Consider the following 17,464-nt stretch of genomic DNA (forward strand, 5'->3'; position numbering starts at 1 on the left):
AGGGTGCAAATGTTAAAAATAGCGCTAATAGCGGGAGGGGGAATCGGAAAAGCTACACTCCTGAATTGATGTATAATCTGACCAATCAAAGCCCTTGCTGTCTGTGTCGCCTCGACGCTTAGTTACAAATTTTTGGAGGTGCACGTCTAGCTATGGCGGAGGGGTCGGAGAGGGGTTCGCGTCGACGGATAGGGGTCTGCGGGGGTACGCCGTCGATTCGACGCAGAAGCATAAAACAGGCTTTAAGCTTATGTTGTTTCCCCCGTGGCCCAGAAGTAAAACTCAGGGCCTTTGCGCGAGAGACCGTGTTTGATCCCGGCTCTCGCAGCAGATAAAATTTACGCGGCTCTCCTCAACGAGCTGTCGTATTCAGATCCGGCTCATGCCGATGGTGTTTTACGTGTAGAAAAGGTGCCCACATCTCAGTGTTCACCCATACACACAAGCACAACACTTCCCGTTTAACTCATAGAGGTCACTCCCATACAGCGGAAAATTGCCGTTTGAGTGTTAAACGTAGGAAATGTGTCCACGAGTCCATGTGCCTACTTTCTGCCTGCTCTGTCACATGGCCTTTAAAGACTCATATCAGTCAGAATATAAACGTAAGACCCGTGCCCGCCCACGAGTCCTCACGGTTACTAATGCACATCCCTCCCCAAGTGCCGCCCGTGCATTCTGCACATTGGTGTCACAAAACACTGCCCATGCCGTCAGATCAGCTGGACATGGCTGTGGTTACCGCTCGTTTCGTGTCTACGGCCATCAATGTGTACTTACATTTTCGAGTCATTAAATTATGTTTAATTTTGACTTCTCTGTGCATGCTCTTAGAGGTGAACCAAAGGTGCACCCCCTAAACCTGCATTATATGACTGACAACCAACGGTTTGACCAAAAAATATCAAAATTGAAAATACTGTGGAAACAAAGACACCTACATCTTGAATGCCCTTGAGGTAAGCTAAAACATATCAAAAATTTATTTCAAAGTGAACTATCCCTTTAATACGAACACGTACCGGTAGCCAATGAAGTCTACGTAAAATCGGAGCAATGTGGGAATATTTCTTTGTGTATGTAAGGACCCTAGCTGCGGAGTTCTGAATATATTGAAGTTTATTTATAGATGAGTGGGTAAGCCATTGAAAAGAGAATTGCAGCAATCAAGCGTGATGTGATGAAAGCATGAACCAAGGTTTCAGCATTGCTGATGTTGAGAAATGGACGCAAACGTGTGATATTACGAAGGTGAAAGAAGGCAGACTTAGTGAGAGAGAGATTTTATTAGTATTAGAAAATAGAATAGAAATTAATAGAAATTAATATTAGATTAGATCAGATTAATATGCCCGTTAAACAATTCCATAAAAATAAGGATTCATTGGTCCTGTTGAAACTAACAGTTTAATAACACTTTGGTCTTTTTTAATCTATTGGACAAGTTTAAACTTTGACATCCATGCTCTTGTTTTCCTAATTGTAATGACAGTGACGTAAACTGTATGCAAACTGGAAATTATAATGCGTGCGCACGAGAAACGTTTTGCGTGCACACGCGATAGTCTTTATTTTTACTTTTGCAGAGGTCCCTTTAGGGGCTCCGTAATTATCAATGATGAAAAGTTTTTGTTTTCTTTTCAGTATTTTGATGAATAGAAAGAACAGAAATTTGAAACATTATCAGGGCTCCAGACTGCGACCAAATGGTCGCATTTTGCGACCAAAATTCGAGAGTGTGCGACTGAATTTTACATCCAGTCGCACATGTGCGACCAGTAAATTTGCCACACGTTAAACGCATGGTAAAGCGTGGAAGGGGCGCGTCAATGAATCCGTGACGTGAAACCAGGAGAAACACTTATAGAAGGCTTTCAGTCCACAATAACAGAACCATGGATTTAGGCTAATGTAGTAAGTTAACTCTAACCATAAATATGATAATGTCAAAGAAATAGTCAAATGCTTACAAGTAGCCTACTACACATCTTTTCCCAGCACTTCAATAATATCATATATAAATGTTTTATTTTTTTGGATTTTTATATGTGATTACCAACACATTTTTTCATCCTTTAAAGATTGTCCTAAAACGAAAAATTAAGATGTTGGAAAACTCTTATTTAAACACTTAAAAAATAATACCATTGTAAACAGTAGGAGGTTTATTGGCTATTTTCACTTTATATACATATTTTCACTACTTTTATTAATTAATATTAAGACATTATAAATGATGATAACTAAAGTTAATTTCATCTACACCCTAAATTATGCTTAGTGATTTATTGTCAGCCCCAGTGCTACCAGATTTTTTTTTTTTTTTTTTTTTTCGCCGTGAGTTCTCATTTGAGGTGATGCTGCCCTCAACTTTGAGTCTGGACTGGAGCCCTGTGAACTTAAAATTAAACAGCATATCATAATGTTAAGTCTACTTATTATTAAAGAATTTGTCAGTATTACAGTTATTTTGGGGGAATTTTGAATAATTGCATTGCAAGCTGAAAAGGTGTGCCCCTAAATTTTCTGCTTGTGCTCCTAAAATTTAAAAGTCGGGGGCAACAGCGCTCCTAGTAAAAAAATTTAGTCTGGAGCCCTGATTATGTCTTTACCGTCAATTTCGATCAATTTAATGCATTCTTTCTTTAAAAAAAAATCTTACTGGTGTAAAAATTTTAAAGTGTATATAATAAAAAAACGATATAGTTTGGGAAGCATTTACTAAATTTGTACTCTGGTTAAAGAGCAGAACATCTAAAACGTTAGGCACTGGGTTAACTTCCTCTTTAAGGTCTTCTCTGTCTTTAACCACAAAAGCAGAAATGGTTCTGCATAGGCTTAAGCAAGCTTGCCAAAGTGGAAGTGATTTCTGATCAGATTCTAATTTTGAAATGTACTTGTTTTGAAATGTATACCTCTCACTGTGTCGCTGGAGAACAGGCCCAACCACCTGTTATAGATTACATACTCTGATGTGCAGGAAGAGCGAGACCCAGCGTTTCATGTTCAAAAATGCACTACTCATAGTTTACGTTAGGGTGTGTGTATGTGTGTGGCATGTGTCCTAGACTCAAAAACTTCCCCGAAGTGACTGTGGAGTTACTAAGAAAAGCAGACGTCTGAGAGCACTCAAACATGTTATGTCACTCCAATTCAGCGCTTGCAAAAGCTGCATTCCATTCTCTCATGTTAATTTCTGACAGCTGGTGGAGCATGTCAGTGACAGAAGAAAGCTCGAATGAAAGAATTAAGGAAGAAAGTGTTGCAGAACACAATGAAAAACATCCAAACGTCAAGGAGGGGAATTTCTGGCCAAGAAAAGTGCAGAATCTGTCAGGAAGTCGGCTGCACTAGAAAGCACCTCTGGCTGGCCAAAACGTATGTTCCATAACCCAAGTCAAACCGCTAAACCAAAATGTTCAGTAATATATTAGAGGAAACAAATCAGAGTCAAGTCCAGAGAGGGCTCCGATCCACATCAGGCATGCCACAGCCCAGCGGCACGCATAGAGTTCATTCATCTTCTGCAAATGATACACGCTCATATTTCCTCAGCACATGGATAGCCGTTGGGAAAACTAAAGTCCATTGAATGAAAGGACATGACTGTCACTGCATTCAGGTTAAAAGAAATATGACTGCTCTGGATTTCATTGGTTTCCATGGCTATTCTGCTAATATAGTGTAACCACATACAAATTACGAGCCAATGTAACAACCATGTAAAGAACTGTTCAAGATGTAGGTCATCCTAAAATTGCGCTCATTTTGCACTTTGCAAACTTCTGAAAATCCTATATGTCAAAAAAGATTTCAGGTCGGCATTACACCACAAAACATATGCAATCTTTGCTGAAAGCTGAGAATAGACAACATTCATGTGGAATATGAAATGTGATTCCTTATTTCCTTACATGCTGCAATTTTAAATCTTTTACGTCATAAACACTGCATGGAATCTGACAAAGAGGGCACATATTTTGGAGTGAGCAATGAAAGTAAAATAAAAAAAACAAAACATAATCTTCGAATTATGGTTGCTTATACGACCCTTTAACGTCCAAAATTAACATTCAAATATTTCCAATCATTTTGCTTTTCCATTGATCATTTTTTTCAGACAAATAAGACCTAAAGACCTAAAAATTGAGGTCAATACATACTTCTGTGGAATCGTGCTGTGATGAAGCAGGAAGTGCGAGGCATTCATTTTTTTTCAACGTGCAGCTCGAATCTGTGAAAATTATTTCCAGATTGCATCTCTGTATGTTCCAGTGGCTCATACCTGCCTGCTGCCCCCAACTGTCCAGCAGCCGACACTACAAACAGAACGCTAAAACAGTGACATCATGGCACAGGACAATGAAGACAAAATGAACATATTTTATCTACGTGTTAGTACTATCAATTTTGAGAATGACTTTTTCTTTGAAACCATTCTAGTTGTAAATACACTATCATTCAAAAGTTTGGGATTGGTTCATTTTTTTTAGGTTTTTAATAGTCTTATGCTCATCAAGGTTTAAATGATCAAGAAGAATACAGTAATAAATAAATAATATTATTAAAATTTATTTAACAATTTTTCTGCAGTTTAATATATTTTAAAATGTACTTTATTCCTGTGATGGCAAAGCTGAATATTCAACAGCAATTACTCCATTATTCAGTGTCACATGTTGAGTGGATGCTTAAAAAAACGTGTATTATTATCTAAATTGTTGAAAACAGTCGCGCTACTTAATATTTTTTTGTGGATGCATTTTTTTTTTCAGGATTCTTAGATGAATAAATTTAAAAGAACAGCATTTATTTAAAAAACAATTATTTTGTAACATTATAAATGTATTTACTGTCACTTTAAATTAATTTAATGCATCCTTGCTGAATAAAAGAATACATTTCTAAAAAAAAAAAAAAAAAGTCTGTCGGGATATAAGCTAAATATTTCTAAAAGTGAATCCTTCCCAATCAACCAATTAGCTGTAGCCATATCGCCATCAACTATACCCTTTAAAATAGCCAACACAGGATTTAAATACCTTGGCATTAGTTACACGATCCTTGCGAACAATGCAAGAGCAAAATCTGACTTCATTGATGACGGTCAAGTCCGATTTACAAAGATAGAATTGCCTTCCTTATCCTTGGCCGGTAGGATACAAATTATAATAATGAATGTGTTACCAAGATACTTTTACGTTTTTCAACGTGTGATCATCTTCCTTCCCAAGTCCCTTTTCACAGTTATAAATGACATTATTTCATCATTCATCTGGGCTGGTAAACAGCCAAAGGCAAGTCATACACTGCTTTGTAGGTACTGGGTCTACCCAATCTAATGGGCTAGTACTGGGCAGCCAATGTGCATAAGATAATATCTGGGTTAACTTCCCCTCAATCCAGTTGGTGCCAGAGTGAGTCAGCCTTCTGCTCCTCGTCGCTGCTAGCTTTAACATGTAGCACAATGCCCTTCTCCCCGTCAAACATTACCTCTAATCCGTTTGTTGTTCTCTCTACTCTCTGTTCTCTGTAACTCTAAAAATTTGGACGCAAATAAGACGTCACTTTGGATGGCTCACCGCCCCTCTTGCAAATCCTATTTGCAACAATCACCTGTTCATTCCAGCAAAGACTGACTCACAATTTTTAGTTTTATAAAACAAAGGGCTGCGTAGTTTAGGAGACCTGTACATTGATGGTATATTTGCGAGCTTCAACCAATTAATTTCTACCTTCAATCTACATAAATGAGACCTTTTTCCAGTACTTCCTGTAGCGGAACTGTGCGAAAAAACACGCCACGTCATTCCCACAGATACCAACACCCAGCGGGATGGACCTGGCTCTCAAGGCTAAAACCATGTCAAAGGGCCAAATCTCCTTTTTTTTATAATTTATTGTCCTTAGCCAGTGAATCTATTTTACATACAGTAAGATCAAGACGAACTGGGAGTCAGAACTCCAATTGAGTCTCTCTGAGAACTTCTGGGAGGGAACCATAGGGGCTGTTAACTCATCATCCAGCTGCGCGAGACTGTCCCTAATACAATTTAAAGTCTTCCAGAGGTTGAACTATAGTAAGGACAAACTATCAAAGCTCTATCCAGACAAACTTTATGAGAATTGCAGTAGATGTACGCAGACTCAATGCAATCTTACCCACATGTTTTGGGCATGCCCCAAGTGGTCTGAATTCTGGCGACTATTTTTTGAAGGGGTGATAAACTGAGAAATCAAATTTTCCTTGAGCTTTTGACATGTAAGAGGTCATTGTGGTGACCGGGATGGCCGAGGGACGTGGGAGAAAGTCGCGAGGCGGGTGGTGCGATTGCTAATGAGCAGCACCTGTGGAGCACACCGATCTCGCATCTCTCACGGAGAAGCAGTAGCATAAAGGGGGAGTGACAGAGTGGATGATCGAGAGAGGAACAGGCCTGCTTTTGTTTGCATTTTATATTTTATTTTGGTAAGCCAGCAGTCGTCCGTGAGGGGCTGCTGGCCGGTAGTTATGTTTTATTTGGGTAGCCAGCAGTGCTGTGAGGAACTGCTGGTAGGTATTTTGTTTGTTTATTGAATTTAAATAAAGTTTTATTTTTGATTGTTATCCGGTTCTCGATTGTTTTCCTCCTCCTTCTTCCCTGAACCTTGCTACACTGGTGCCAAAACCCGGGAAGAGGAAGGAACGCGCTGTCCGAGGGTCCTCACCACTGTGTGGAATCCGCGGTGCCATCGAGCATGGTGCGCGAGTCGCCGCCGCTCGCCGTGGGCTGGAGCCTGCTGCCGTCCACCGCAGAAGGGGAGGAGCAGGGAGCAGGGGACTGGCGGCCATGGACGCTCGAGGTGGGGCACTGGGGTAAGTTGCCGGTGAGGCTGGGAAATGGAGGAGCAGCTGCCTTCCGGGAGAGAGAGGAGGAGTCACCGCCGCTTGCCGTGGGCCGGAGCCTGCTTCCATCTGCCAGTGGAGGGGAGGAGCAGGGAGCAGGGGACTCCTGCCGTCTGGCCAAGGCACCCGAGGAGCCGTCGCCATCCACCGGGGGCGGGGCAGCGTCGAGGCGTCCACCGAGGGGGGTACCTTGCTATATTATAAGAATGTCCTCTAAGTATCAGAACTGAAAACGTCTTTGTTAGTCCAATAAAAGCTTTTATTGACACCAGGCTCAGCAAACGACTCGTTTTTCAAAGTGGGGAACTATGACGTCAAAGAGGATAAATCACCACCCCCACAGAAGAAGATCAACGCCTACTTCAACACAGCCGGTTTAGCCCCGCCCACAGATTAGCGCATTAAACGCATAGCTAAATAACATAGGCCTACCTCGTGATGCCAAACCGGATCGAGCTACCGAGCAATACAAAATATTGTGCAGTGCCTGGTTGTGGAAGAAGACAGTCGCTGCATAAGCTTCCTTTGGATTCCAATAGGACTGCATGGTTCCAGCTGATGAGGGTAAAACATTGTCCGTCTGTTTGCAAGCACAGGTCGATACTGGATTTGCAGACCGATGAAGATTAAAGAACAGTGCTGTGCCTTCTATATTGGATCCGACAGGAATGGTGCAACACACGGACTCTGGGTTGAGTATGTATGGGGCGAATCATTCCGGTTGCCATTTTACAACATTGGACGTTTTCAAAACAAGTTCCCCCATCATGTGCACCGACAGGTGAGTTGAAACTCATTATAATGCAAAACTGTTATCCACTCACAGCAGTGGGCTTCAATGGGCTTCAGTGGGCTTCAAAGTCTTCAATGTGAGACGCCCATAAAAACCGAGCGTTTTTGAGCTAGGCTCAAAACTAGGGTAGAAAATAACCTATTACTTATTCATTTGGATGTTTTTGAATGTAAAAACCAAGCGAATGTGATAAGTTGACCTCAGACAACAATATAATAACATTTAAAAAGCCAGTTCATGAGCCCTTTATAACAATTTCAGATATATTAGGCATAACTTTAAAGGGGGGGTTGACTGCGATTTCACTTTTTTCATTTTAAATAGTGTGTAATGTTGCTGTTGGTGCATGAACAGTATCTGCAAAGTTGCAGCGCTGAAAGTTCAGTGTTAGCAGAGATATCGTCTTTTAAAAATCAGGAAGTATAATTGCCTACAAAAACGACTGGATTGGGACTACAGCTGGGTTTTAGACGTCACTAACCCACACATTTACATCAACCCTCCCTCAGAATATGAAGAAAATGGCATGCGCATATTTCTGAGGCACGTCGACTCGTCGAGTGTGTTGTTCACACAGCTGTCAGGTCTTCTGTGTTCGGGCTTCCCATGGACGGTATATTTCCTCAACAATGGATACAATTTATGTTTGATTATGTTCCTGAAAATGACGATCGTAATCTAGCTCTCTGTGCTGTGCATTTTACGGAAGACAGCTTCCAGAATCTCCACGAGTTCAACACCGGATTCAACAAGAAACTGTTACTAAAACATGAAGTTCCGACTTTAAAACCAGAGGCAGCAGTGTTGAGCCACAATCTGTAAGTAGGCTAAGACTTCATCATTTTAAATGTATTTGCATGTATAATTCCAGACGTAGCCTTGTGTTTTATTTTTTTCAAATGCCAGCGCTGGCTTTATAGCCACAACTAGTTAGCCTATGATATTTTGTGTCTACGGCAAACGCGTACAAACATTATGGACCTGAATTTTCTATAAGTACTAATGTTTTAAACGTATTTTTCATGTATATATGCTTTATGACGTTATTTTCGATTTGATCAAGAACGTAAACATGCCAATGCTGTTTGAGTATGACATTAGTAGCCAGTCAATTGCTATTGTTGCCAGTCAGATGCTATTGTGTAAAATAAACGTGTATAAAGTTACAAAATGTAGCAAATTATCATTCAGAAACGTTTAGTAAGAGCTGTAGTATGTGGTGAGGTTCTGTTGACTCTCTTCATCGCGGCTTTCTCGGTCTGATTATGCCTGAAACTGATATATTGCAGTTCGACACATATTTACATCTGGACCGGAGCTCATGACATGCGCGTTTCGCCCGTAAAGGTAATAGGCGTTAACCTTCCGGACAACGTGAGCGACAGTTTAGCCAATCACAACACACCGGGCCAAACTAACCAATCTGAGCCCACTACGTGTTTCTGAGGGAGTGTTTTCATAGAATCAGGAAGTGAACTGCTCGTTCAGGGGACAGAGAGCGCAGCTGACAATAAAGGTGAAGTTTATGAAAAATAAGACCTTAAAAAAAAGAAAAACCACGAATACATGTATATTGCACCCCATAAATACAATCGTGCAAAGAAAAAAAGCAGTCAACCCCCCCGCCTCCCCCCCCCCCCCCTTGGACAGCCTCCGTATCACAACCATTTAAAATAACCAGAGCTGCTGCTGGACAGTAACGGAGTACATTTACTTGAGTAGACTACAGGAAAAATCTCGGAAACCCTCAATTTGTTGTTTCCCTTTCAAACGTGATTGGATTGTGAAGGTGCCACCGATTGGGAGAGCCTATCACCAATCACCTTCAGCTTTCCGCCAAAGACACCTTCATAGTCAGATTTAGATAAGAGACGAAACCATGGACGAAACAATGGATGAAGACGCAGCAGGTCCATCCCGTGAATGTGCCAACCCATGGCCCTACCTCGCCAGACTATTTCAATTTTCTGAATTTTCTTAAACGTTAAATAAAGCAACATGGTAAAAAGATGAAAATGACTGGATTTTACTTTCAATTCCTTTTTACATTCTCCAAGGTATTAACATTAACATTTTTCATAACTTCATGTAGGACGTTTCTCTACATAAATGTAAGCATTGTGGCAGTAGCAATGCAATATTTAGAAAATGTACTCTTGTACTCTTCAAGTACTTTTAAAAACAAGTACTTCAGTACTTTTAAGTAGACATCTAACTGTACTACTTTTACTTGAACTTGAGTAAAATTTCGCAAAAGGGGTATCTGTACTTTTACTCAAGTAATAAAGCTGTGTAATCTGTCCGCCTCTGAAAATAACATAATTGCCTTCGCCTCTCTTACTGCTCGCAAGAGAATTATATTATTGTGGAAGTCTCCTCAAAAACCATTAATCAAAGTCTGGCTACATGACATTTAAGGTCTTCTGAAACTGGAGAAGATTGAGCTGCAATTGACTGATATTTGTTTTGTACAGTTACTGTTTAGCACTAGACCCTTACATTGGTATTTTCTAATTATTACTGTGTAGGTATAGGTGTATAAGGTGTATTCATAAAAGAAGTTCATAAAAAAGAAAAGACATTGTATTCATGTGTGCACTTTCAGTATTTTTTTGTACTTGATAAATAAAAGCTATTAAAAAAAATAATAATACAAAATTGAAAATAAATAATAATAATAATAGTTACTTACTTACCCCAAAATTTTGAACAATAGTGTAGGCCTATATGATGTGGCATAAATTTTACGCACTGCAATTATGTGGACAATTTAAACAAATTGCCCTGGATAGCCAGCGCAGTCATAATTCAGTCCCAAAGGCACCATAACTACATCTAAAATTATGAAGAACCTAAATATAAGAACCACACCTCTGCTAGATGATTCATTTACTTTAAAATTATGAACACAAACCAAAGAATATAGATTCAGCCAGGTCACAAAACCTGAATATGATAATATGTTCTAGAAAACAAAGATGTTCGCAGAAGAAGAAAAAAAAGTTACAAACGAGAAACATAGCCCACTAAAAATTAAAGATCAGAAGGGTTTAAGGAATTTCAAGAAATGGCTGTAATGTCTCTCCAAGGAGCAGTGTTTTTCTGAACACATGGGTTTTCTCACAGTAAAACCAGTCCTGACACAAAACAGAATAACACTTAAAAGAGTCCAAAAAGCCATGTCTTGTTGAAGTGGCTTTAAAATAACTATGATTTGACAGAGAAGCAGTTAAATGAGAGCCTACATTGACTGGAGCCAGCCAGAGAATGAATCAACTTAAATCTCTGAGGAAAAAAAATCCTCACCTCCAAATCTGAATGGGTATTTAAGAAGTAAACCAGCCAATTATTTGTCCATGATTTGATTTTGTATTTTTTTGCACAATCTTAAGGGCCTCTTACAGTTTCGACCCACCTCTAAAAAATTGTATTCGGTTATGAGAAGGCCCTGTGCAACTGCACTGTGACATTGATCACAAGGCCTCCATCTCCATCCAGACCACTTCAGATGAATTTTTCAGCTGTTCCATTGCAGTCGTTTCATAGCGTATCAATAGTGAAGAGACCCATCCGCCTCTGCCCTACTTCTGCTGCTCTGTGCGTGACACCACAACCATTTAAAGCGCACTTTTTTCGCTAGCGACTCCTCCACCATTTTCAGCTGTCTCATTCCATTTTTCATTTATCCCTTAATTTGCGATGCAGCTCTTTTTCTGAGCCTGAGACTTTCTTCTCGCACCCTGCATTATTCACAGTTTCTCAGAAGCTCCAACACCCAGAAGACCTAGACCCGACTCTTCCATTTCCATATTTCTACTTAAGGACTTATGTTTTACCATATCAAACACGTCATACTGAGAATACTAATTTGGATATTGATGCAAGACCTGCAGTCATGTGGCAGCTAGAAAACAGTTTAAGATGGAGATATAGGGTCTCTGAAACCTACCAGCCCTGGGCAAGACTCAATCGATATAGCGGAGAGGTGGACCTGTGACTCTGAAAACAGATCTGAGACTATTGAACATACAATCTGGCTATTGTTCATTTAAACCCTCTAACTACAATAGAAAAAAAAGATGGTTAAAGTGCCCATATTATGCTATTTTAAAGGTTCCTAATTGGTCTCAATAGGTTTACATGAATCCAAGGTCAAAAAACACTTTAATTTTCTGATAATATACATTGCACATAAAAAGAGTCTGAAAACGGTTAGCTCGAAGATTCAGTCTCTCTAAACTGTGTCGTTTTTGTCTTTAATTTATGACAAGACAAATATAATGGCTGACAAAAAAGGTGAATCATCAAGGTATATCTACCTTTATCTTTTATTCCAGGAGATCTATGCAGTAAAAATAAGTTTTCCTTAGAATAGAATGTAAGAAACAGTTTTATAACTAATTTATTTGTTGTAATTTAGCTTCTATTACTAAAAATACACCTGTCCACTGCAATTCACACCCTGCATTAAAGGGAAAATTTCTTTATTAGGAATTTCCATTCAGCTCTGTCACTATTTGTAAAATTAAAATAATAAAATGATGCCATTTCACTGGATATTTTGAACAGAAACAATGGCAGACAGTAAAATCAAAAGTAATTTTTAAATTTGAAGGCCAAAGTGTGTGTGTGTGTTTTTGTGGTGGTGTTGTACTCACAAGATCCCACGTCTCCTTGCAGCTGAAGTATTTGGGGTACTGGCATGGTTAAAACCACAATGTCAAACTGCTGTGATGCTCCCCCTTTGTGACACACTTCCCAGCCAGTGTCTTTCCGGTGAATGTGAGTGACGTGTCGGTCGTAGAGCACCTCTGCTCCTGCTTGAGTGCGGAGGGGCACAGTTGGCAATTTTGCACATAGCAAAAGAAATATAAAGAAGGGAAAAAAAGGAGGGAGAAAAATAGAAGGAAAGAATTCCAAAGAAAGTCACACAGAAGATAATGCAAATAGTTTTACATGATCCCTCATTTTAGAAACAAAGATGGAAAAAAAAAATAAGAGGTGTAACAATACTCATGTAATTTGATATAATTCACGACACTAAAATCAGTTCAAGCCAAAAGAAAGAAGAGTTTTTATTAATTTATTATTATTACTTTTAAGACATGGTGTAAACACTTGACAAAATGTACTGTTTATTAAAATGCTAACTTTGCTGTTACATCAAGGGTGAACTTGAATAGGCTAGGACTTGGTCCTCCTGGTCCAAAATGCACAGGGCAATGGTTCAATATTCATGATTCTGAAGTTGAATATACAGGATTTTGGGTGACACTTTATTTCGATAGTCACTTTAGATGTTCTACGAATTAAAATTAACTTTTCAACTACATGTCAACTAACTCTCATTCGAGTTTTAATATATTATAGTAGACTGTCAGTAAACAGTTAGGTTATGGTTAGGTGTTATGGGTAGGAGAATAAGTTTACTTGTAGTCGCCAAGTTCCTTATAGTCAGTTGAATGTCTGTTGGGGGACCAACAAAATAAAGTGTTAGCAGATTTTAAGCTGACAGTCTACTAATACTCTATTGACAGTTGGTTGACCTGTTGAAAAGTTACTTATAGTTAGTAGAATGTCTAAAGTGGACTATTGAAAAGTGTTACCGGATTTTATTATACAAATATGCTTGGAATAATACCCTAAAAAAATAATAATATTTTTGTGCAATATCTCTGTAAATTATTTTGTCTCATTGTCTACAAATATTGTCTAAATGTTTACAGATATACTTTATACCTCTTTGTTCTTACATTTTATTATGTGACTTGTTATATTTGTATGTGTGTACTGGAAGCTTAAATAGCGTGGTAAATTTATTGTGTGTGCAAGGATACTTGGCAATAAAACTCTTTCTGATTCTGATAATGTAGGCCCCATTTTACTTGTAAAGGACCCACAAATAGGACCCACAAATAGTCCCCCACTGCATTATAATAATTTATATTCAAGATTATGTATAGTAGTTTAATGTAGTACGCTTTCAATGCAGGCATTCGTTGCATCTATAAGGATATATATCGTAACACCCCTAAAATAAACCAAATTCCAGTTTTCCAGTTTATATCTTATGTGAATAGGCTTAAGAAGGGCTTAAAAAAAACATCAGTAAATAAAATGAACACAAGGGAAATGTGGGTAAATAGTGAGCAAATACACACAATTCACTTGTTATGCAAATCCCTTACTGTTTTGCTGATCTTTGAATTACTGTGTTGAATTGTGTTGTTTCACAATGTTGCAGTTCCATCTGACTGCTGCTTATTGTTCACATGCAAACCATCCTGAACTGTTTCTAAAGACTCAGTCAGATTATTGACTAAGAGCCGTGATCTTTGAGTTCATAAATCAGCTTGCAGTCTGGCCAAATTCTTCTGTGCTCTCTCAAGGAAATCTGATTATTTTTATTTTTTTTTCTAGAAAGGTAAGATTTAGATGGAACAGCTGGAAGACTCGGGTCGTGCTGACCCAAAAATAATTTTCTGGCAGCACATTTCTGTTATTAAACTGTTATAACAGCTGCTTAATGAACAGCGATAAAATCAGTTATTTAATCGGTCTTGCTTCTCTGACTGTGTGAATAAATAAAAAGCTTTTCTGTTTAAAATTTCTCGGATGAAAAAAAAAAAACCTTTGTGCAACAGCATTTTTTTTTTGCTTGTTTAATACATGTTTTAAGTGAATTATATATATTTTTTTTTAAAAAAACTGCAGGTTTAAAAGTCTCTTATGCTTACCATGGTTGCATTTATTTTATTAAATCCACAATAAAAACAGTAATATTGCGAATTATTGTTACAATTTAAAACAATTGTTTTATATTTTATAATATTTTACAATCTTTAAATTCCTGTGATGGCAAAGCTGAATTTTCAGCATCACTTCTCCGGTCTTCAGTGTCACATGATCCTTCCGAAATCATTTTAATATGCGTAGTTGGTGCTCAAAAAGCATTTCTTATAATTAGTAAAGTTGAAAACTATTGGGTCTGCTTAATATTTATTTGGATTCAGGAATTATTTGATGAATACAATTTAAAAAGAGCAGCATATTTCATTTAAAATAGAAATATGCTGTAACATTATAACTGTATTAACTGTAACTTTTGATCAATGTAATAAATATTTGCTGGATAAAAGTATTGATTTCTTTCTTTCAAATCTTTCTGACACAAAAACATTTGAACGGTAGTGTATATCAACATGACTTTCAGCAGAACCAGAAGAAGGAATCAGAAATGAAATGCTAGGAAATAAGCTGAACCTGAATTCAAATGACCTACCTGACTCTTTGAGGTAGTGTTTGACGATGGACGAGACCCCATGGGGCGTCACGTAGTTCATAATTCCTTCTTCCTTAGACATCATGTTTTCAACTGGAGCAACGAGAGGTTTTAAAATGTCTTGTGCTAAGAGTTCTTCATAAAAACTAAAAATACAAGAAAATGCATAAGTCACTACAAGCAGCATATATTTATTAACATAAAGAACGCTATTTTTAATAAACAGTATCCACACCACACAGATCAGATATAGTACAGAGAAGTAGCCCACCTGCTGTGAATACGAGCGTAGTATGGTGTGGCACTTATGTATTGAGCACCAAGGTCAACCGTGCATGCAGAATTATTTGGACTTCTGCTTGTGGACATTCTTCCTCCTATAAAATTAAATATCACCAAGTCAGATCAATGTGAAACATAAAAATGCTGTTTTAATCTTTAGAGCTAAAAAAAAAAGAAACAATTGAATGCAAACAATGATGATTCAGCATTGTCAAGAAATAAGATTTACAATTATTGTAAAAACAATATGTTGTGCATTGTAAATAGATGCAACATTAATATCATCATAATATTATGTATTGTTTCCTTCTTGAAAGAGTTTTTGGAACCCACTGATGACAATATCAGGAATTTTTACCATGGCTGAGTTAAAAATGAGGGCCAGGAGAATGGATCACATTACTCCGGTTTTGAAATCCTTACACTGGCTTCCTGTGCCACAAAGAATTGACTTTAAAGTACTCCTGCTGGTTTACAAATCACTAAATGGCTCAGGGCCTGGTTAAATTTCGGACTTGCTTGTAAGCTATGAACCATCTAGACCTCTCAGATCATCTGGGACAGGTCTGCTTGCTGTCCCCAGAGTTAGAACTAAAAAGGGGGAAGCAGCGTTCAGTTTTTATGCGCCGCATATCTGGAATAAACTTCCTGATGACTGTAAGTTCGCAACAATGCTTAGTTCTTTTAAATCAAGGTTGAAGACCTATTTATTTAATGTTGCTTATTTTTTATTCATTCATTCATTGTACTGTATTGTAAATCCAATTGTATTATTTATTCTTGTATTTTTTAATGTTGTTTTTATATTTTATGTTCGTACCTTGTAAAGCACCTTGAATATCACCACTGCTGAAACGTGCTATATAAATAAAATAGGGCTGTGCAAAAATTAATTGCGATTAATCGCATCCAAAATAAAAGTCTGTGTTTACATAATATATTTGTGTGTGCTGTATATAATTATTTTGTATATATAAATACACACACATGCATGTATATATTTAAGAAAATGTGTTATTCATATATAAAATATTTATATTTATATAATATAGATTTTGTATTTATATATACAGAATTTAAGCGCAAATAATTCTTAAATATATACATGCATGCATAGGTATTTATTTATACAAAATAATTATATACAGCACACACAAATATATTATGTTAACACAGACTTTTATTTTGGATGCGATTAATCGCAATTAATTTTTGCACAGCCCTAAAATAAAACTTCCTTGCCTTGCCTTGAGTTTAGGAACGTTGTCAGTATTGGAGACATTTCACCACTATAATTAAGTACATGAAAGCTGAAAGACTAGAAGCTGAACACTTAGAAATTCACTGTTTAAAAATGCTTATATAATAATCTGATAAAATGCCTATATAAAAATGGGATTTAATCATTTTTAATCACTAGATATGTTGGGATATAACCCTATACATTTCTAAGGCCTCTAAATTACCAACATGATCAAAGCTGCTGTAAAAAGTCTGTTGTACACAATCTTCTACAAGTTACTACTGACATAGAAAATAAATATTTTTCAATAATTTGCTTTGTTATCTGTTATTCAATTGTTTATATTTTCAAAAAGGGTTTTAAATAGAATAGTTGAATTAGTATTTTACATAAATGACATTTAAAAATGATGTAGGGGCTTTTTGTCCACAAATTAATCCAAAATTAAAGCCAACCCTCTTGAGTAAAGGTTGAGGGATTATTTGATGCACATAATCCAAGAAATAACTGATAAAAATGCTCTCAAGTATTTATTTCCCAAAGAAAGCAACACAAAAGTTTAATCTTGGCCTATCAAACAATTTGTGGTCGAAATGAAAGCTGTGCTCTATCCACCATCACACCTGATTCCAATCTGCCTACTTCCTTATACAGAGCCACCTTATAAAATAAATGTCATCTTTTTTAATTAATCAAAAACATTAAATAGTAGTTTAAGTGAGCAATTGAGTTACATTAAATACAATTCAAACACTCAAACTTGAATGGCTCCAATATAAATATGAAAGGGGTCATGAACTGAGAAACCAAATTTTCCTTAAGTTTTTGACAGAGGTCTTCATACTATAAGAATATCCTGCAAGTTAGAGAACTGAAAACGGTCCAAGTTTATATTAAGTGGCTTTAAGAAATTTGTTGAAATTAATAATTTGATACAATGACTTATTGTGTACATAGGCCTATGTTTTTAAATTGTAC

General features: G+C 37.4%; 1 protein-coding gene across 2 annotated transcripts in view; it reads right to left on the reverse strand.

The window, feature by feature from the left end:
- rnls (renalase, FAD-dependent amine oxidase) overlaps nt 1–17,464 on the reverse strand; it is an 89,539-nt gene that overhangs the window by 68,005 nt on the left and 4,070 nt on the right. Inside the window, exons 2-4 of one of the 2 annotated variants that reach the window (XM_089121864.1) lie at nt 15,233–15,338; nt 14,962–15,107; nt 12,338–12,496 (exon numbers count right to left, since the gene is read on the reverse strand). In XM_089121864.1, coding sequence (XP_088977990.1) covers nt 12,338–12,496; nt 14,962–15,107; nt 15,233–15,338 — 411 coding nt within the window. Of the gene's footprint in view, nt 1–12,337; nt 12,500–14,961; nt 15,108–15,232; nt 15,339–17,464 lie in introns of both variants that reach the window. The other variant, XM_089121863.1, reaches the window with a different exon arrangement.

This window comes from Pimephales promelas, chromosome 17 (assembly GCF_988280905.1).
Source record: "Pimephales promelas chromosome 17, fPimPro1.hap1.1, whole genome shotgun sequence".
Taxonomy (NCBI): Eukaryota; Metazoa; Chordata; class Actinopteri; order Cypriniformes; family Leuciscidae; genus Pimephales; species Pimephales promelas.